At 29.6% G+C, this 23620-nt stretch overlaps 1 protein-coding gene across 8 annotated transcripts in view; it reads right to left on the bottom strand.

Moving 5' to 3' along the window:
• The window catches only part of LOC145326414 (CUGBP Elav-like family member 5), an 86152-nt gene that overhangs the window by 10220 nt on the left and 52312 nt on the right, over window positions 1-23620 (bottom strand). For 2 of the 8 annotated variants that reach the window (XM_080169755.1, XM_080169756.1), the window contains exons 7-12: window positions 20445-20489; window positions 17582-17764; window positions 13608-13692; window positions 12821-12895; window positions 11048-11101; window positions 3327-3392 (exon numbers count right to left, since the gene is read on the bottom strand). In XM_080169755.1, the coding sequence (XP_080025881.1) occupies window positions 3327-3392; window positions 11048-11101; window positions 12821-12895; window positions 13608-13692; window positions 17582-17764; window positions 20445-20489 (508 nt within the window). The remainder of the gene's footprint in view (window positions 1-3326; window positions 3393-11047; window positions 11102-12820; window positions 12896-13607; window positions 13693-17581; window positions 17765-20444; window positions 20490-23620) is intronic. The other 6 variants (XM_080169759.1, XM_080169758.1, XM_080169757.1 and 3 more) reach the window with 5 other exon arrangements.

Raw genomic sequence — 23620 nt, 5'->3', positions numbered from 1 at the left:
TCATTGAAAAACATATAATTGATATAAATTTACCAATTTTGTAATTACAATTTTGCAAATTTTAAATGATTTCACAGAGATAGTCAACCTTTGAACGGTGTTTATTCAACATAACCAAAAAATTATACGACTATTAAATCTAATTGCAAATTTTAACATTTTTGAAATTAAATACAAAAAAATAAACCCATAAACAAAGAAATGAGAATATCCTCATGTTTAGATAAATCTACACCTAAAATTCCAGCTCCTTCAAAAGCAGCATTAGTAAAAAATGTAGAGTAGCTTTACCACTATAAATCTATATTATTTTTTTATACTATGGGCTACTTATATATTTTTCTATTTTAGTAGCTGATTATAACGTAATATTAAAAATGAAGATTAGAAGGCAAATAGAAGGCTGCTTTGAAAAATAATTTGTTTTGTAAAAACATAAATTAGCATTTGGACACAAATTAAATACAGAAATGAACATTGAAGTTGAAACCGGGGGGATGTAATTAATAAACTAGCGTACATACAACTTGGTTAAATTATTTTTTAGCACAACTATATTTCTATATTGCTTTTTAAATTCATTGACATAAATGGGAATTTAAATAAATATACTTGGCAATTTTTAAAAATATTAGATTCTAAAAAATATTGTCATATATCTTACATTATGACTGGGTCATTTATCGACAGCTAAATTCATTGACTTTAAATTTTGATATAAACCTTTTTATAAAAAGTTATTCTTAATAATTTAAACTGTTTTGTTTGGAACCCTAATAAACTATTCCCTGAAGCCCTGGGCCATTTAACATCAATGTATACAATCAAATAAACATAGAAAGGGCTAAATACTCATACTAACCCTTTATTACACCACCGTTTTCATCCTAAACAACTGTTTATATTACATGTAGTTTACCCTACTCTCACTCCTCATTACACAGACGCCTGATAGTAGCAGTAGTAACCATTTGTAGATAGATAGAATAGATAGAATTTATTAACTAATGCAATAAATTTAATTATTAAATATACATAATAAATTAATTAGGTGCTTTGTAGTAAAAGGTTTAAATTAAATCCACCCTAGTTTTTCGGAATAACAATCCTAATCCATGAATTAAAATAGTTGCAAATAAAATATAATTTGAAATGAAATACATATTTTTAAATGCTCAAAGCTCCCATCTCTTTGTCCTTAAGTACCATATTCATTATTAAATAGCTTTTACTACGAGGGGAAATATATTTTTGTTGGTGTAAGTATAGCTACTCTTTAATTTCTTCTTTTGTAAATATATTTATGAAAAATGGACAAAATAAAGTTTTCTGTGTATAAGTAAATTTAAAGTTACTACAACATGGTAAAGGATACATTTATAAAATGTAATTATACCCCATTTTCCCCTATTCCAAAAAAGGCAAGTTTTAGCTCTATATATATCAGATGTATACCAGAACATTATGGGGTAAACAACCTATTATTCTGCTGTTATTCTACTTTACAGATAGCTGCATTAAAACTCTTATACCATCTACAAATGTGATGTAAGTCAGAAAAAAAGAAATTTACATTTTAAGCAAATACTTTTTATAATAAAATATAGCTGGCCTCTTTCAAAATACCCCAAAACCTTTCCACAATCAATGCGTAACCCTTGATAAATTGTAAAGAGTACAGCCGTTTATGAAATCTTACTTAATGAAAATACATGCTTACATCACCTACTTTATTAGAAAGAATACAATCATTATGTAATGCATGAGCAAAAAGCTTAATTTTCAGTGTATACAACTTACCCTTTAATCCATGGGGAAAAAACGTAAAATAGCTTTTATCTTTAATTGTTATGGTCCTGATAAATCTAATATATTTTAGTTTGGGTCTACCCCAAAAATATCCTTTTTTAAGGTTAGGAAATTAACAAAATAGGACAATGGAAGATAATTTACCATCCCATCAATTTTTAAAAAAATATTTTGATTGCTTGCAAACTTTTAAAGAAAGGTTACTATTGCCATACTAATTTGCAATAGTTGAAGATTGTAACATAAAACAATATGTTTTGAAATAGTAAGTAAAAAATAATTGAAAAATAACTCTCATGTCTACGTAACAATATCCTCTTTAGTTATGGCTATGTGATTTCGATTATATGTTAGTAAATTCTCTACAATTTTGTTTGTGTGTTAGTCTATTTACAATCTTAATTTGTTTCAGAGTAAAGGAATGACTTCCTGTCTGTCTCACCGATAGCAAGAAAATATCTCAGCACCCATCGGTTAGAATAGATAATGTTCTTTTTATGAAATCTTACTAGGTCCTATATAAGGTACTTCATTAAAACCCTTATATTTTGTAGAAGTTTAAAGTAAAACCCCTGGATTCAAGGGGCGAAACTCCAAGTTATTATATAATTCAGAATCACCTTTGAGGTTTATTTGTTAAAGTGAATTACATTTAATCATCCTTAGTCACGCAAACCAATAACTTTTACCGAGGTTTAAAGTTCTATTGGTGTATACTGTTACAACAGAATTAAGGGTTGAGAGATACTGATAATTTGTTGTGATTTCTAATAATTTTACAAGCTTATAATAACAGTTTTAATATATCTGGACTAAGGGAATATATTTCAGTCCCTTCAAACATATTTTTAGAATTGTTAGCGAAACTACTCTACGAGTGGAAGTCTATCCTTATGCTAGTTCATTAGTGTAATATCTTGTTCAAATAATTTGAATTGAAACGCAAAAAATAATTTTGTGAGTTTAAGAAAACTTTCTCGTAATAAATACTATTTTTCTTGTAAAAGATGCAGAAAAAATTACTAAGTGAAGAATTATTTATAAAAACTAATCTTATCCCCACTCAAAAGATTCACATTTAGTTCCGAGTAAATCCGAGCATTGCCCTTCTATTGGAAGCAACTTCTTGATAATAGTATGTCTGTCAGTGTAAATCAATAAATTAACAAATTCACATTGTATCCAATTTAGGTTTATAACTAATTTACAATAAAAAATTAATCTTTATCCAAATTCTTATTATTTAAAACTCTTTCTTTATTTTTATTTAGCTAGGAGGTTATACACCTAACTTTGAAATAAAGGGAGAACAACAAATTTTATATAAATCTTTATCTAAACTTTAAAATAATTTCTGGCTTCTTAATTTAGCTTAATTTTGTTAAAAATATAATAGTTGGAAAAGTACATTGGAACCTAATAGAATATTTAAGTAACATAATTTTCGACCAAACATCTGGGATTAACTTCCCTGTCTTATCCCTTTATCAAACATTATGAAAACTAAATGATCTTACCTACTCCAGGGAAAGGTAAAGTTGGGTAGGCTGTGGCTTGGATGACGTGGCCAGCTTCTGATAACCCTAAACAGTGCAGAATCAGTTTCCAACCAATCTTTTAGAGATTCAATTAGTATTTGTACATATGTTAAAATATATCTTGAGTAGTACATCTACTATTTACATTAAGACCTGGCCGTCTATACGTACATATCAGTAAAATTTTCAAGCTGTGTTGAAAAAAGTATACTGAATAACAGACATGTTTGACCTAATACTGATGGCTGTCATACCAACTCTGTTGCGCTACTTATAGACTTACCCAATCTAAAGTTGTGTGATTATAATATCACACTTAGAACATCATTATGTCGATAATAGATCAGCCATAACCAGCTTTTACTAAAGTCTATTTTTAGACATACTATGTAAGACTATAAACTTACAGCCATATAGTCGACGTAGATCAGTAAAATTTTAAACTGAAAAATGCTGCCATTACTGTTTTACAAAAAGTAATGGCATGTAATTGCTGTGCTTATGATTGAGCTTGCTACTTAAAATGTTCAAATAGATTATTTCAAATCCTGCATCAAGCATATTAAAGAAGGATTAATCATAAACTTAAATAGATATATTCCATTTTCAAAAGAAAATCTAATGATTACTGGATGTACTTATAGAAAAAGTTATAAAACATTTAAAATTGAAATTTTTTTACATTCACAAAATATATGATTAACCCCTCCCCGACCCTAAACTAATTTTGATAGTAACCTTACTTTGTCCGTTCGTCCGTGTGTCTCTCAATTCTTGAACTATGCCTTTGGTAAAATCTGTATCTTTTTACCAACCCCTGTGTATATAGCCCTGAGTAAATTGATAATAGAAATTTATTTCTGAAAAATTTTAAATGGAGTTAGTTTTGAGAAAATTATGAATATTTTATCAGTAAAATCAATCTGGGATTGGGAATAGTTTTCAGAATTAATACTTTTTTTAACAAATTGGTTATTTTCACTTTATTGGTTATTCATTTGGTTGGCCGTACTCACCCTCACAATGTAAAGGAGAACCATATCGGTTCAGCGGTCAGCGAGATCCTTCGGTACAAATAGACAAACGGACGTCCTGTTACATTTATATGAGGATCACAGGTCAATAAATTGCATTATTGGTTATTCGCTTAGAAACTTTTAATTTTCAAGAATATTATTTTCAGAATCTTTTGATTAGTTGAGCTAAAAATTTTATATATAATTTATTGATTAGTTTTTGTAGATAGGAATAAAGCAGAGGGGTAGATAAGTTAGTAGATAGATAAAGTAGTACCTAGTGCAAAAAACTGTTATGACATTAATATTGAAATATTCAATAATTTACCCCAAAAGTGTAACGACTATAGCACTTACATGATTCACAAAAAACAATAAATCAATAAAATGTACTTAATAGATATCTTTAGTAGACATGTAATCTGAAAAACGATCAGAAATATATATTTCTAATACAAATGTATTTTTTGGGCTTTATCATTAAAGATATATTTCTTTATTAAACCCAATTTCTAAACTATGTATTTTAGAAACTGATTCTGTTTTCTAATAATATTAAAGAATACATTTCTATGTTTATGAAAGACAAACAAAGTTCTTGTTATATGTACTTGTACCCAATTAAATTGATTATCGGAATTTTTTAGCTTTGCTCCGTCTCCACAAGTAGTTTCATCCCTGATGAATGCCTCTAGTGGTGCTAAGTGGCAACTTAGAGTGAGACCTTTTATTGAGTTTTCTGTGGTACTATACTTTACATATGTAGCAAATACCCAAATTTCAGATTGTACAACGTTTAAAAGACGTGTCCTTTGATTGATTGGACCGAATTGCTTAGTAAGAATATCTACATTAAATGTAGTAATGGAAGAAACTTTACTTGTTCATTGCATAATAGGGGCGATGGGTGAACACGGGGGAGGGATAGTAGTGTAATTTTGATGGGTTTTAAGTGGAAGTTGTATGTGTATTTTTATGTATTATGTGTGTTATGCAGGGTTAGTTTGACTATCAGTGGACCATTTATACAAACTAAATTATTCCAAAGTATTGTATTTATTATGTAAAAATTAATAGAATAGGACAACAAATCAACAGATAATCAGAGATATAGAGCAGATCCTAACTGATTATGGATATCTTCGCAAAATGTTGCAAACACAATCAAACACAACCTTTAAAAATCTTCTAACATTTAGTAGATGCTAAATTTTTAAGAAAATTTTCACAAATAAAATCAGACTTCTATTTTGATAGGTAAAATTGATTTTAAGCATTTTGGGTTAAGTAAAATTGTACAAAACAACTTTTTTTATTTGTTAAAATATTTGTAGGGGTCCGTTATGGTGTTGTTAAACTATCGACACAAACACTTTTATGGATAAAATTATTGTGGGGATGTGTAAAGGATCCCTTGTGGTGGTGTTGAACTATCAACACACACTTTTATCAGCATATTGTCAATATTTACTCACAGCTATGTAGTACTACAGGGAGAGCACATTACAAATTAAATTAGTTTCGGCTCCCACAGTTATTTTAATAAAAATTCAGCTTATGAAAGGTAGAAAATATTTTTAGAAAGGTTGTAAAAAACATTAGCATTGCAAATGTTAGTTGCCATGAGAAATTTAATTGCAGATATTGTCAATTAATACAGTATTTGTTTACATAAAACAATGTGTTGGATAGTATTTTTATTGAAACAGAGTCCCTTTCATCCTGAAAAAAAAGCGGCGATAACATGTGGGGAAAAGACTAAGTAATACCACATAATACATACCAAAACTCAAACATAATATGCATATTTTTATAAAAGCATTATTATTGGCTTTAGCCGTTAATGGGATTTTAACAGAAACTGGATAAAACCGCATTGCAAAAATATAAGAAAAATGTAAAGTATAAACCGCTGTTTTTAATTTTGTTTGTAAACGAAAACCAAGTAGATTTGTAATATCAGATTAAATCAGGGGATACATTCTAAAAAGATCAGTAGTTCTAGTTTGAACATTTAGAAAATTATTAGTTTGATTGCCTATATATATATTTGTGAGGGTTTATTTTTTGATTATAGCCCAAGAGCTAGCTGCTAGATACTTCCTTATAGTTAGTTACTTTGCCTTTATGTCTAAAATAAAAGTTTAGAATCAATAGGATGGTTATTTCAGCACATCCCTCCTTCACCTTGAAGAGTTTACCCCCCAGATCGACTTTCAAATGAATTTGGTCCAAGGGATATTGACTTGATATATGAAAAACAAATTCTATGTTCCATTCGTAGTAGTATATAAAATTAGGATTCTTGACATAATCATATTTAGAAAATAATGAGAAATCTAGGTATTGCTTTTAATTCTCTATTAGATAGCAAGAGCTTCAATCCTTCCTTCAGTTATTTTTCATTCTCATACACGACGACACTACATATAGTCAACACAACATCAACATAATACACTTTTTTTCTGAATTTATATTTTTATCCCTAGATGATTGTGGCCCCAACACAAAGAGGGAAAAACAAGATGTTGTTGTTTTCAATTTTCTAAACTAAATAGTTTTGGTTAAGGTTTCAATGAGTAATCCAATATCAAGTAAAGGAAGGAAACCAAAAAACAGTCTAAAAAGTAAAAACCAATTTCCAAAATGTCAAAATCAAATATTGAAAAAAATTGTGTTTACCCAAAGTAAAAATTAATTTCAACACTGAATAAAAAAAACAAGGACATTCTCAACCAAATGCAAAGGATAAATATCATTTAATATTAACATGGCAATATTTATATTTATTTCCAATTAATGAGTTGCTTTTCTACTAAAATTTCTTTCCAATCATTTTAGTAAAAATGTGAAAATAATCAATAAAAATGTAAATTAAAGCAACCTTACATAGAAAACCTAACACAGCTTCTTTAAAAAATAAATGTTTTTACATACAAAGGCTTAGCAGGTACATATACGTGTAAAATACAGGGTTCTCATTTTTTAGAGTAATTAAAGAATTGTTAAACAAAAATTTACTAATAAAAGTACTCTTTTTGAGTATGACTTGGACCTAGGGAGGCGTATGATGTATCCATCCCTCGGAAAAAAAAGCCATTATTTATATCTTTAAACCATCCCCCTACACCAACCTTGATTTTGCCCCACACCAACCTCGAACCCTTCAGACAAAACCTTGTGCCCTCCCCCCCCCCCCCCCACTTCATAGAACTATTCTTTTTCCTTACATTGAATATGCTTATTAGAAAATATTGTGGCACCCTGTACTTACTTCAAAATACAAAACTAGAAACCTTGTAAAAGAAAACCTCATTTCCCAGTAATTTCCCTCTGAATACAAAATCTTTACACAATTTGTTTGTGTTGGGAGGGTGAGCATTTCAAGGGATGCACCAGTCGGGCATATACAGATAAACCATCTTGCTTTAAAGTCCAATTAAACTATTTCTTTCCTTAAAATCTTTCTTGAACCCATAAAATAATTGCCAATTATATTCTACTAGCGGCTTCGCCCCTAGCCTCTAGGGGCTTTGCCCCAAGAGGTGATAAAAATTTTTTTTTGGCGAAATTCGTAAAAAGGACCAAGGAAATCTTCAGCAAAAAAAATGGGGGGGGGGATTTTTTGGGAAGAAAATAGCCTAAAACCACCACAGGACCAGTAGGTATATTCCCTGAAGAGTAGAATCCGATCGGTTCAGTGGTTACCGAGATCTTAAGGGACGGACAGACACACGGACAGACAGACGGACGGACAGACATCATTCTACTTTAAATTATAGATTAGTCATAAAGAAAATATGGAAAATCAAATAAATGAATTTGTGGAATAAGGTGAAAACATTTCATCTTTATAACCAAAGGCGTATAAAGTAAAAAACATATTATACATGCAGAATCTTGCAACCTGTTACTTTTAGATAAAAAAAATATGAAATGCTTAGAAAATAAGCATATTAAAAAATTAATTTGAAAGAAATTATATTCAATTAAACAATAAACGTTTAGAGAGAGTTTATTTTAAACGGTTTAAACATATTGTTCTTCTTTATCTTTGTTTCTGTTCCTTCATCCTTAGTACATTTGTGTTTTATAATTATAATTTGGTTTTCTTCTGTTCATCTTATTTTCGTAGAAAATGTAAGGTAAACCAAGTAATTTATATACTCAATTGAAGCGCAGCTACTCTTTAACTAGGGTTTAACATGTCTTTCTTATTTATTGTTTCTATGAATTTTATTTCTAATTCCTTCATACTTATGAACATGCTTGTCGTTATTTTGTAATGAAAAAGTGTTTTCAATAGAAATATGATTTCCAAAATAATACATAAAAATAAAAAAAGTTTTTTTTTGTATTATGGGCGTACAGTAAAATTATTGATTTTAAAAATATGTATAAAGCTTCATATTTATAGAGAAACAAAAAGATAAAAGTGAGGGGAAAATTACAAAATAATAGGTAAAAGTGTACACAAACAAGAATGACAACATCCATAAGTAGCGAAGCACAAAAAATAAAATCATGGATATGGGGGAAAATGTAAAAATTATAAAAATAGCCAAAAACCTGCAAAAAGGAAGTCTGACCATCATGGTTGTTTTCTTTAAACAACAGGAAATTTAATTTTGATATGTATAACTGAAAAATTTTTGGAAATCGTACCATAAACACTAAAGATATGGAGAAAAATGTGAAAAATACAAAAATAGCCTAAAACCTGCTGAAAGGCAGCCTGACCGTCATAGTTGTTTTCTTTAAAGGACAGGAAATTTAATTTTGATATCTATAACTAAACAAATTTTGAAAATCGGACCATAAACAGCAAAGATATGGAGAAAAATGTGAAAAATACAAAAATAGCCTAAAACCTGCTTAAAGGCAGTCTGACCGTCATAGTTGTTTTCTTTAAACGACTGGAAATTTAATTTCGATATCTATAACAGAAAAAAATTTGAAAATTGCACCATAAACACTGAAGATATGGAGAAAAATGTAAAAAATACAAAAATAGCCTAAAACCTGCTAAAAAGCGGTCCTACTGCCATCAATGTTTTATACTTAATTGTGCTCCTTAATGATGGGAATGTTGTCAAAAAATGTTAGCATTCTATCTTTTATAGGAGCTGAGTAAATCCCATTTCCCCAATAGCGTTACGGACTGACGGACTGACGGACGGACGGACAAAGTGAATTATAGAGTAGCTTCGCTACTAAAAAAAGATAGAAAGATAGCCAGATATAGAGGGATTATGATAGAAAATAAGAGGGTAAGGGGAAGGGGATTAAGCATATTACTTGTCATATATAAGAGCATATTACACATATAGGGATGGGTATTCTAGATATATTAAATTTTGTAATGGGAATTCCTTAGGATATTGGGCACAATGTTCAAAGAGAAGATTATCTATAATAAATTTTGGAAATGCAAATGGCAAACAAGCCTTATTTGCCAAAGCAATTTAAATTACAGCGTTGCTTTACCTTGAAAAAAATTGTATTTACCCGTTTGTCCGACTGTCTCATTTATTTTCTTTTATTTAGAGTAATTATCCTAGTATCTGATATCACACAGATTTTCAATATTGTATATCAAATTATTAAATTAGCATAATATTTTAAATAGCAAATATGTAAATATCAAACTATGTACTGTTTTTTTTTTAAATGGAAGAACAAGAAAGTCAAAGACTAAATTAGATATTTAAGAAAATTAAATCTAAAAATATCAAAATTTTAAAATGATTTTTATTTGAGTGTTGTACTATGTAAACACCTGCATATTATTTTCTCCATGGCTCAAATATGAACATATTTATGCAACTATTTGCTAACTCTACAAAACAGCACAAAAACGTTGAGTATGATAAAGTTAAAACTTGTTAAAATGATGCAAAATAAATTCAATTGTCCTTCCATTTGAAAAATTATTGAGTTACTTTGATTTTCTAGTCTGGTAATAAAGATAAACGGCTGAAATATTTGTGAAGACTCACCAAGGGTAAGCAGGTTTTTCGGCTGCTATTAAAAATAAAAGTTTAAAATTTACTCTTAAGAGTTTCTTTATCTTTAAAAAATATATGTTAACAGCTAGTCTACCTGGCTTAAATTTATAATTTTGCTGTATTGACAAAAGGGCTCACAAGTATTTTCGTGGATGATAAAAATTTTAAGGGGAATATTATTGAAGTTTTTACGGGACAAGAATTCATTTCTTTTGCCTGGGTTAGGACAGAATTAAATAAAATATCCAATCAAGGTTACAACAACAAAAATTTAAAGTAGATAAATTTAAAAAGTCAGAAGGATAATTTTTTATAAAAAAAAATTACGACAATCTAATACAATGTATCTATATTATCTTAAATCAATTTTGAGAAAATATATTTTTTTCTCATTTTAAAAGTTTTCCTCTCTGTTCAAAGGGAAGGAAAGTGTCACGTAAGTGTTTAATTTAAGACTATAGTCATCAATATTTTAAATAGCTGCATAGGAATACTATTGACAATGTTTTTAAAATTAAGCATTTTTTAAATCCCTGACATAACATTTTGAAAGTAATGTTCCTTATTGTTTTGTTCCTTATATTTCTATATACAAATTCTATTTTACTAAAAGCCATATAATTGATGACTATACCATAAGCCTGATTGTCCCTATATTACTAAAAGCCATAGTTACCTGTAGTTGGTGGGACCACTGTTGAAGTTAACTGACTCAGAGCTGGCGATAGTCCTGAAATGGAATTATATTCAGATTCGATATAGATTTTGAATAAAATTCATAATCATAAGTATTACAGATGTATCATACTGTTTGTCTTTAAAAGGATATTAGAGGATTACTCTTGGGAAGGTGGTGGTACCCTCCTCCAAAATAGTTGTACACCTTCCTTGGACCTTTGGGAAGCTACATTGGAAAGAAAAGCCTTATTAGCTCAGCGGTTAGCAAGGTACACACAGACAGACAGACACAGATAAGCGCAGGCGACGGCTTAACCCCCCATCAAAAATGGTGTGCACGCCCTGGAAAGCCATGCATGAAATAGTACTGAATAGGCTAAATAAACGGTGGTACAGTAATCAGAACACCATTCAATACAAAATTATATTTTTACCATAATCAACACTTTTTTGTGGCCCTACGATTAAGCTAAATTTTACTATGCTAGTTTTAATGTCTTTTAGATGGGAGGAAGTTGTTTAGGTTTCGCTAGAGATATAATTTTCGTCCATTTAAAAATCTTTGTTCCCAAATGATATTAATCTTAATTTTTTGCAGTGTTTGAAAAACATTTCTATTTTATCTATGGTAAAAGTATTGACCAAGGGAATATATCCAATGATCAAGAATATGATAGATCTGCACTAAAGATAGAAAGTTATATAGACAAAAAGAAAATTTAATAAAAAATTTACAAAAAGTAAAAGTAAAAATATGTAATAAATATAATTTTAAAAATAGACATTAGAGTAAATCACTAGAGGGGGAAGGAGTTAAATAACTGTATGTCCCTTTCCCAAGGACCCTGAGCTTACTTTCAATTTGGTCTTTGAAAATAAATAAATAGTGTCGGGAATATTAACAAGCCAAGTCGCTACAAAAGAGTAGGAAGCAATTTGCCAGCAGACGAAAAAGGTCCAAACAAGGGGATCCAGGTCTGGTTTTACATCTATCCTATAAGTTTTTTTGATAGACAGAAAGGAGGCGAAATAAATATATTGAGTCTATGTTCTGTTGTAGTAAAATTAGGTGTGGAATTTATAATTTCATTATTGTCATTTTATTGCATAGAGGGAAGTGCAGGTTTTAACAAGTATATTTATAATTTACTAAATTACTAATTTTGAAGACTTTTTGTATTCGATTAGTTTCTGATGGATAGAAACCTGTTATAACTGAGACAGGATATCTTGTTATTATAATTAAATTATAGTAACCTAGGCTCTGTATTGGTCTTGGGCCTAAATGTATAAAAAAAAACTCATGCAATTACTTAATTGTGCTATAAATTTACATACAGTTATGTTCTGTCAGTCAAATATGGATGGAATACACATATTAATAATTTTGTGAATTTTAGTCCGTGTTCCGTATTTTATTGTAAATACATTATATGCAGACTATCCCAATACATTATCTGGGTTTCATTACATATTAGATAGAGGCATCAAATAATATACACTTGATAAAAGGCTTATTTTTATTTTTTGTGTAGTTTTCATTTTCAGGCCATGTTTGTTTTATTTCCATTCCAATGCTACACAAAAAGTGCATTAAAAGACATTGGCCGATATGATGAACAAAATTAACCCTTGTGAAGATTAAAATTGGTGATTGAAACGTTTGGACACAAATAAATGAACCAACTTATAAGACTTTGGGGTCTAGTGTAATAAACAGTCCAATGTTCCCTTCTTCCCTGGATTTTATAATAGAGTCCAAACTAGTTACCTGCCATTGAGGAGATATATGATGGCGGGGAAGTGCTGGTCATAACAGTAGAGATATAAGCAGGTTGGGTAGTACCTGCACAATACATAGATAACTATAGATTAACAGGAGGGTGCTTTTGCATGTCCTGGCACAATTTGAAAGTATATCTTATCTATTAAGAAGAAAAACAAATACAAATCGCTAAAATCATCCTGCTATTTAAAAACTAGCATGCTCCTATTAACTATCCATTGCGTTTTTTTTTCAAATGGTGCAATAGAACGCAGCTGTCATTATACTTCTATAGTTTTCTATGGATATATAGGAACAGAAAAGTGTGTTTATAGAATACAGAAAGTTGACTTTATCAAATTAATTAATCTCAATAAATGATGAACTTTTAGTCCATCATGTGTTACATTGGGTAGGAAATATTTGTTAATCATTTTTTCATCTGTAAATTGTTAAACAGTCTGTATTAGATTTAAGATTTTTCAATTCAAAAATGAAAAATCCTTTATGAGACACTTTCTGTACTGTGTAAACACTATTATAACGTTTAACATTTAATAACCAGGGAGAAATTGAAAAAATAATCTAGAATTATTAAGCTAGGAAGATTTAGCTTTTGAAGTATGATCAATGCTTGTATTACAAGATTTGTACAATAATTATCCATCCCTCATTTTAATTTTTCAATTCCTCCCTGATCAATACCTGTTCTATTCAGGCCAAAGTCACAAATCAGAATTAAATTTATTTGGAGCAAAGGTTCTCTATAATATAATAATGTGTGTGTTTTTACCTGTGACGGGGGAAATATAAGCAGGTTGTGTTGTGCCAGCCATTAACTGTTGACCAAGAAGTGAACTGTTTAGCTGCGAGTAAGGCTGAAAATAAAAAGAACAAATTATTTTGATTGTAAAACCTTTATATGGAAATCCTATGTGTACTTAGTTATGACATAACTCTCATTTATTTGATTGTAGGACTGTTTCTATGCTGGTTGTTTAGTTGCTCCTGTTTAAAGTAAGGCATTCCCTCTACTCTAATTCACTGTGATTACAACCCATTTTTTCCCAAGTGTGTCGGACAAAATATTTACTTATAGAGTAGGTTTGTTGCTACAATACTCTTAAGAGTTGAGAATATGAGCTGGTAAGTCCCAGAGAGATTAGTAATACCCGGCAAACTTGTTTCATCCCGGCCAAAATACAGATTATTAAGGATTTACTTATGAGGTCAGAATCCTATCTCCCCTGTTTTTGAGAGTGTAGTTACTCTTGTATGTTTATTTAGCTGCTATTTATGATAAACATCAAGATTTTTTATGAATTAATCCTACCAACAGGCATTGCCAGCCTTAAGGCTTTTGTTTTATTTAAAAAATAGCCAGTTGCTAAATTATATAAACTTACAGACAAGGGTCGTGCAGTCAAAGCGTTGATGTTCCAGTTGGGGTTACCTAACCTTACTTAACATTCCGGCAAAATACTCAAAACAAGAATTTTTATCATCAAATATTTTTTTTCTTTTTTCCTCAAAGGTTTTAGGCATATGTACATTTAACTGAATATACATAATATATATGTGTTAGTTCAGAGGGGAAAATAAGTAAGGCGGTAGAAAAGATGTTCATGCGAAAAAAAAACAAAAATTAAGGTAGAATTCGCAATAGTAAAATGAAAACGCCAACAATAGTTGGTTTATGAAATATAAATTTGTTTCAATTAGTCTTTATGGTTACAAAAACAGTGTGTTAATTAATTTAATTGTTAAATTTATATTGGAAGAAAATAAATGTGAAATAAGTATCGGGTTTGGGTGACAAAAATTAGGGAATAAAACAAAAAAAATCCGCAAAATAATAAAAAAAACATAATTATAGACATAGGGATAAGGACATAAAATTTGTGGCAGTTTTGTGTTAACATTTCTTATGTTTGCTTTGTCATCTCTTAGCAAATTTGGTCTTTTGTCTTACTAGTGATACAATAGATTTTTATAAATAGAATGATAGAAATCTTATTTTGTCTTACTAGTGCTACAATAGAGTTTTATAAATAGAATGATAGAAATCTTATTTTTTCTTACTAGTGCTACAATAGAGTTTTATAAATAGAATTATAAACATCTTATTTTGTCTTACTAGTGCTACAATAGATTTTAATGAATATATATAATGTTAGAAATCTTATTTTGTCTTACTTGTGCTACAATAGATTTTAATGAATATAATGATAGAAATCTTATTTTGTCTTACTAGTGCTACAAAAAAAATTTATGAATAGAATGATAGAATTCTTATATTTTCTTACTAGTTCTACAAAAAAAAATTATAAATAGATTGAGGTATAGTGTTATAAGCGTTGCAACTCTATAGTCTATATTATTTCAATAAACTTGTGACACTCTACATTATTAATTCTAGTTTTCCCAACCATAAGAACTTTGCCCTATACACACACATACAGCAAAATTAAATGGATGAATAATCATTTTGGAAAAACCATGGCTTTTCTTTAATTAGGTAGTCCATCTGTAAACCATTCCGAATGTAAATCTACTTAGCTAACAGAAGTAAATAACATTTTCAAAATCATTTAATTTAATCTACTTGTAAAATCCTTTAAATGGATAAGTGAACTACCAAAAACCTTTCACTTATCTTCATTTTTAACGTATTTCTAGAACGTATGTTAGTATCTAAACCTTGCGAGGCGTTTGCCTTGTGGGTTAACCTGACCGTACCAAAATAAAGAAAGAAAGGTACTTTTTCAATGTTTGTATGTGATCCAATTTTCTTTAAAGTAAAATCAACCATTTAACATTTGATGCAAGAAATTTTTATTCAAAATTTTAAAATCAATTAAGGTGAGAAATCCAAATTAATTGAGTATGGTTTCTTTGGACTACTAAAGAATAATAGTACAGTAAAAGCCTAATGTTAGAACGGCTGCTTATGTGCTGTGATATGAACAAGTAAGAGTGGCTTACAACCATCCCTTTAATGCACTTTCTTAACCATTCTTTACCCTTTAGCAAATATTCACTAATTACCACCTTAGTTAAATATATGTTCTTAAACAGGGATAAGAAAACATGATACCAATTATTACTACAGCGCTAATTTATATTCTAAAATCTAATTCAACAATTCTATACAAAGATTATATATTAATCTAAAGTAAAATGGGCTCTACGCTTGTGATATAAAATGTACCCAATCTTTCGAGGAATTAGCAATCAAATTATTCAAATATTATGATTTTAAAAATCGCAAAGACTGATTGTTTCAGGAATCTTAATGCAAAGTTTGTAATGTAGAAATTAACAATAGCTTTATAAAAAAAACTTTTACTATGTAAGAAATATTAGTAAAAAAATGGAAAGACATCATATTGCAAGGTATCCCAAAGTGTCCCAGAAGTATATAACTGTAACTAATAATACGAAATGTGACGGCTCCCAAACTTTACCTAACTTCATAATGGAGGGATATGTAATAAGAATAGAAAACAAATATTTTGTATACTGTACTGTAAGTACTGTCTAGTGTCAAGCATTAGCGAAAACCGTATTCGTCATAAACTTCTAAACTATGTTCTTTAAAAAAATTTACTATGCAATAACAATTTTAGAGTTCCAAAAAATAATAAACTGAAAATTAACTATCGTACTAACCTTATTTATCCTTTTATTAAATAGGAACCACACACACGCTCACGCTCACACAAATAAACCATATCCACTGCATTTAGTTAATTAGATAAAGCTAGTCAATTCCTTTTGGTTATCATTCATTCCAGCGTAAATAAACTGAGTTCAAAATATCAGGAATAGTATTTCAATTTTAAACTAAACTACTCTTTGATTGCACGACACTTATCTGACATCGCATGTGCATGGTAATGAGATGCACCTGTTTATGGACCAAGGCATTAATCTCTACTTTTATTGTTATGCTACTAATTTAAAAGTCTTAAATAAAAGTGTAATTTAGGCCGAGATGTGAACTTATTAGCATCATGAAAACTTTCAAACATGTTTAGGCTGATCTCGATTCCAAAATAAAGGAGTGTTAAATACTTTGCTAATGTCAAACCTACAAATTTAGTGATATTATGAGAACAAGGACTCCCCCTGTCCAAAGTTTCATAGTTTGCAATAACTGTTGCTCAACTTTACACATTATACACACAAAATCATTCACCTCATTTATCTACCTATCCATATATTATTTATCCACCTAGCTAAAGAAATATTTTGTGTGCTTGCATTTCCAGTTAGATCTCAGAAATGGGTGGAATGATAGATTAACAATTTAAACTGAGTCCTTCATACAGTAAAAGCTATATTCTAATGTACCTAAATCTAAATTTTATTTTGAAAGTAAGAAAAAAAGCATAGACATTAAAAATAGATAATTTGCCTAAAACTTACTTTGTCAGCTATAAAAGAAATTGCTAAGCTTGAATATTATAAAAACTCTTTACTCTATACCTACTTATGTAAAAGAGATCTTTATCTATAGTTTCATTATAGACAAAAGAATTTCACTCTAAAAAAAATATCTAAATAATCTCAAAGTTACTTTACAATCCCAAGTTGAATCCTAAATCTTATTAAATAAAGTAAAATAATGTATTTAATTAAAATATTTAGAATTTGATTTGGGTCTTTAAAATAACTATTTAATCTTGTTTGATTGTTTTTACCCTTATGCCGAATGTTGTATAAAAGTTCTAGCTACTTCGTGATTTGAATTTTTATGCGTACCTGTGAAAAAGTGCCATAACCAAACTGGTTGAATATGAGTGGATTTATGATACCAATGTTGCTAGCGGCCAGATTGCTTGCTGCCAGATTGCTGGCCGCAAGGTTGCTGGCGGCCAAGTTGGTAGCCGCCAGACTGCCCAGGTTACCACTTTGCTGCTGCTGCATTCTACGCAATTGTCTCTCCTGAAAAAAATACATTTAGTTGCAGCGAAAAAATATTCTTAAACTGTGTTACATTCTATTTTGAAGTGTTAATGAAATATAACTCTATAATTTTATTAAACTTTATTCAAGAATAATTCTTCATTTTTTAGCTCGTCATACAATATATATTTTTATTGGGAATGCTACTCTATAATCCATTAGTCTATAAAAAAAGCTAACAATGCTGATTTTTGTAAAGCTAATTTTCCTCCTTATAAATATTATTACTCTTGCTTCATCTAGATTTTCCTTTTCTTTAATATTTTATCTAAGAAAAGAACCCTTTCATTTTCTTGTAAAGCCTTTCCTACATTTTAATATGAAACTTACAAAACTACAAAAAGAATGTGAAAACTTACACATTTTAAATTGAGGATTATAAACCTCATAGGACAACTTCAAAAATATCAATACTTTATACATAACTAGCAACTAACCCCCTAGCATCTAGAGGTTTTGTATTCAAATGGGCTAGAAAACAGCTTTAAACCATCCTAAGACTTAAATCTGAAAATGAAATAGTCTAAAACCATCACGGGACCTATGTAAAGCTTAACTTAAATTGAGAACCGAATCAGTTCAGTAGTTATTGAGATCTTAAGCTTCAGACAAATAAAACTTACTACTTTATAAAATAGGATCATTCTAGAATAAATTCCATGAAATGAGTAGAAATAAAAATTCGAAAAGCAAACGAAAAGCGGCTGAGATTTTTCTAGACTTAAATTTAACCTAAGACATAAATCTTTCATCTTTGTGATTTGATTAACACATTTGTTAACTGGAAATAAATATCTTTTTTGTTGTGGCCGTTTTGTGTGGACACCTGGATGCCTTTGCTGGCCTGGCTTCCAGGAACAATCCTGCCACACAGTACCAGGATAACAGGAATTTCAATGGATATTTAAAACCGGGCGCATGGACAAATATTCAGGAGAAAAGTGTCATGAGTGACGCCATAAAAATACGTCTAAAAGGAAGGATGAGAGGAGAAGTGAGAAAGGAAACCCCTAAAAAGAGATGAATAATAGACATATTGTTATGACGTCACACGTGACACTTTCCAGCTCATGTCCAAGGGTAGCGAAGCAATTTGAAATTATAAGTGATACATTAATGAAAAAAAGCATTAATTTCCAAAATACAAAAACTAAAAGAATGGAAGTATGGTTTTTGTCGATTTATTGCGTGAAAAATGTCATGACTAACATATATAGATATTTGAATGACATAACCCAAAATAGAAGGTCGGTAGTATCATGATATAAAAACAGCTTAAAAGTTTGACAGGGTTAAATATTCCCTGATGCATAGTTGTTGAATAAATTCCAGGTATAAAAATTAAATTCTCCCAAAAATGTAAATTTGTGGAAACCAGGGCCAGAGGCAGCTTCAAAGGGTGTGCTTTCAATTTCGCATATTATCATATACGGATATATCTTTACGCATTCGCAAGTTTTTCACAATAGCAAATATATAACAGAGTATTAATTAATAAAGGTGAAGCAACTTGAGAGTTTCAGTTTTGGCTATTATAATGATATCGTTTTTATGATTTGAAAATGCGATACTTTTGCCGAAATTTATACACATGGCGTCAAAGACATGGATTAGGATAGGAAGGCAAGTAAACAGTTTACAGCGAATTACTGTTCAGTAACAGTAATAGTTTGTATACGAAAGCTTTAAATTTCATTTCGTTCAGACGTTTTTACATATGTTTTTTTCTCATTATTGATAGCACTGGCACTACATATTTGTCAAATTTATATTTTTTTAATTTAATCTTTCTCTTGACTAAATGAATATAACTGAACCAAAATTATTATAAATATACAACTGAAATGGTTGTTGTAGAGTATAAGTGGTCAACAAAAGATATTTGATAAGATTTAAAAACTGGTGTTAAGGTCTTTCAATCAATTGTGTAACAATAAGTCTTGTATGATGTAACATAAGGTTTTAATGTTTTCTTTACTGTAACAGGTCAAGTTTAGACCCCTCTGTTGAATCTTTATTTGTATTTGGAGCCCTCTTATGGAGGCTTTTCAACTTTTTATTGAATTGTGTTCAGGGGTACTTGAAAATATTTAATTCAGGAAAATAGGGAAGCAACTATAAGCTAGAATACAGATTGAATCTAACTTCATCAGAATTATTTTTTCATAAAAGCTTACTATTTGTTAATAAATAAAAACTATTCGAAATCATATTTTATTAGCATAAGACACATTATCAAAAAAAAAAGGACCAATATAAATGACGAGGAGAGTCATTTAAACTAAATGTTAATTCATGAAAAAGGCGAAACAACATTGCATGCATTTAATTTTAAAAACTTTTTTTTTAATTTTACTTCAAACTAATTTTGCTTATTTATTTTTACCGTATCGAAAAAAACATATTGATCTATTACTTTATTTCTGATTTTTTACCTTACATTATTTTATATTCTTTTCTCATATTTCAATGTTACATCTTTTTCTTAAAAATAAGATCAAATTTTTAAATATTAATCAATATTTAACCATAGACAAGTTTTCTTTATAAAGGTCAGTCAAGATGAAAATTTAAGTACTTACTTAAATAAACAGATAAAGAGGAAAAATAAATAAATGGAACTTATAGACAAAGGTTACTAAATGAAAAAGGCTCTCACCTTCTCTGATTCTGCAACTTTAAGAACCAAGCTTGGTGACATGGTCTGAAAGAAAACAGAGAATATGAAAGGAAAAATCAAACATTTTTGAAATTTAAAATTTGCTTAAATTTTCTCTCCTTTACAGATTTTTAAAAAAGAACATTATCCTTTTTATTATTTGTAGAAGAGTACTTATGTAGGATCTATCTACTTTTAAATTCCATTACAAAATTCTGTAGAAAAATAAATGTAAAACCTAACTCAATTTACAAATTTTAGGAAAAAGTTGCTTTTTTATCTTTTTTATATGAACAGCTAATTTCATTACTCAGCAACAGTGAGGGAAAAACACAGCAAATAAAATGTTATCTACAAGATTTTATTAAAGTGTGGTATAATTGTCAAATTTATTTAAAGCTTTTTATAATAGTTTCTTAAACTAAACAACCTATTTGCAACTCTATACACTTTTAATCTGCCAATTAAAAACTTTCTTAGGAATTATGCAACAATCGTTCAAGATCCACTGAGATCTTTGTGAAACAGATAGACAAATATCCTGTCACCTTAGTATATGGATCATGTTATAAAATTTGCTGTTTTAAGTGAAAAATAAAAAATATCCCCCACCCAAATTTTCTCTCTAGCTCCTGATTCTAAAAATGCTAAATTTACAGAATTGGTGGTCTGATGAATTCTAGAAAACAATTTTCAATATTTCATTTTAAAAATTCAACAAATTTTCTCCTAAATTTTTGTATTTGAAAAAAATATTAATTCTAAAATGTAAAATTTAGTTCATTAGCAAATATTATTCAAATGAATCTGAGAATAAAATTTATTATTTAAAATCAAATATTTCAAATTAGAAATTTAAAGTTTAAATACAAAAATATCAAATCTAAAAATTTTTATATTTGAAACAAATTTGGATACATTAAAGTCAAAGAGGAAATATGCCAACTCTTAGTGATAGGTATACCTAAAAATTTATTCTCGAAAATAAACATGTTTCTAAATATGTACGTAGCGTTGAAATTCTTCTTATGTAAAACTTTGATAATCTTTTATGTTATTTGAAATGTTTTTCTACTTATCCATCCTTTTGATAAATAAAGAGTGCATGCGTCATATGCATCTAGGATTTCTTTTCATACGGACATAAATAGAAAGATGGGATAGAAAAATAGGCTAAATTAATTTAACAAAACTAAAACGGCTTATAATTATTCTTGAACCTTCCCTAAAATGCAAAAATTCTTTGTTTTAGTTGTTAGCGAGATCTTATCTGATTATACATCTTTTAGATTGTTTACAATTTATTTTTAAATAAAAAAGACTTGAATAATGTAACTTTGTGTACGTACATATATGTATACCATACATAGGAAAATAAATGAAGAAAAGTAAAGTCAAACTTTATCCAAGTTTTGAGATTTCCAATTAAAACCCAAATAAGTTCTAACTATAAAACACTAGAAGTCACTTAGTCAAAGATTAAAGTTTTTTCTCTAAATTAGAATATGTATTCATAACAGAGATAACTAGAAGAAAATATATGTTTTTTTCAGCTATTTTCAAATTTTGTCGGCTGAAATTTCGTGATGATTCATATGACCACTGTTTATACAATTTATTATTTAAGAGCTTCGCTTATTATGGTTGTTGTCATCCTTGTCTGTTAAAACTATAATCTAATATAGACGTTTGAAACATAGGCGTCCAAGGGGGGGGGGTAATGGGCCATTTGGCACCCCCAAAATTTTGTGAACAATACCCCCCCAAAAAAAAAATTACCCCTACCTTGGGGGTGCCGTAGGCACCCTCAACGATTTTAGGGGGGGTAATTACCCCCCCCAAAATAAATGTTCTTTAAAAAAATTTTGGGGGGGGGTATTTACCCCCCCCAAATTGTATGTTCTTTAAAAAAAAATTTTACTGATAGTTTATTTTAGGATAGGTTATATTGGTTTAGGTGATTGCCCCACATGGTTAAGCAATTGGCCCCCCGCAGAGGCTAGAAATAGGAGAGAAGCTTGTGTGAAAAAAACGAAGAAACGCCCATTAAAGAGCGTTGCCACAAAAGGGACTATACCCCAATATAGTCCAACCAGTTAAAACCATGATAACAAAAAATTTAATAGTTTGATCATGTTTTATTTGCTTGGGCCTTTATAAGGGCTAAAACCATCCCGGGGATCTAATGTAATTGATGTAATTGTAAAGCACTGAAGATTCCATAAAATAGATACCTAACTAAATTAAATATTTCATTAAATAATGAAAAAGAATTTCTATAGGCGATTTCTTTTGGGAGGATGTCAGGGTGTCTCAAAACTAGTTATAAAACTTACCAGGACCTATAAGACGCTTCACTTTAAAGTATAATCATATTGGTTCATTGGTTAGTGAGATAATTATTGTATTTTTATGTTCTAAAGAATGAGATACTACTATATATTTGAATAGTAGTGGCGCCCTTAGCATCTAAGAACTCGTGTTTTCTAAAGGGTAAAAAGGGAGGAGAAAAATAGCCTAAAACCACTCAAAGGATTGACCTATAATAGTGTGGAACCATCATGGGATCTATGTGAAGCTTTCCTAAAAAGGAGAACTCAGTATTAAAAGTAATGAAATCTGAAGCTATAGTCAAATAAACCTTACTTACTACTTTATGTTATAGGATAGTACTTATTAACTTAATAGATTAGGTAGGTGCTTTTTTTACATAATTAAATTACCCCCCCCAAAAATTTTACCCCCGGGGTAAATTAGTTTGGGGGGGTAATTACCCCCCCCAACAGATTTGGGGGGAGTATTTACCCCCCCCCCAACAGACTTTAGGGGGGGTAATTACCCCCCCAATCAAATTTTACCCCCGGGGTAAAAATTTTGGGGGGGGTAAAAAAAAATTTTGGCGCGCTTCGCGCGCCATTCCATTTTACCCCCCCCAAACACGAATTACCCCCCCCCTAAAATTTTTTACCCCCCCCAAAAAAAAAAAGCTTGGACGCCCCTGGTTTGAAATCTTCTTTTGTAATTAATTTATGAAATATAATATATACAATTTACATCTTACATACATACACACTATATACTGTCTTTGAATAAAGATAAAACAAATGTAATGCAACTTAAATTAAATCAAGAAATTAAGGGAGAGAAAGGTATATATTTTAAAATACATAGATAGA

The sequence above is a fragment of the Acartia tonsa genome, chromosome 8 (assembly GCF_053477335.1).
Source record: "Acartia tonsa isolate MP-2025a chromosome 8, ASM5347733v1, whole genome shotgun sequence".
NCBI lineage: Eukaryota > Metazoa > Arthropoda > Copepoda > Calanoida > Acartiidae > Acartia > Acartia tonsa.
Note: the sequence above shows the minus strand (reverse complement) of the source record. Positions and strands in the feature narration are given on the sequence as shown.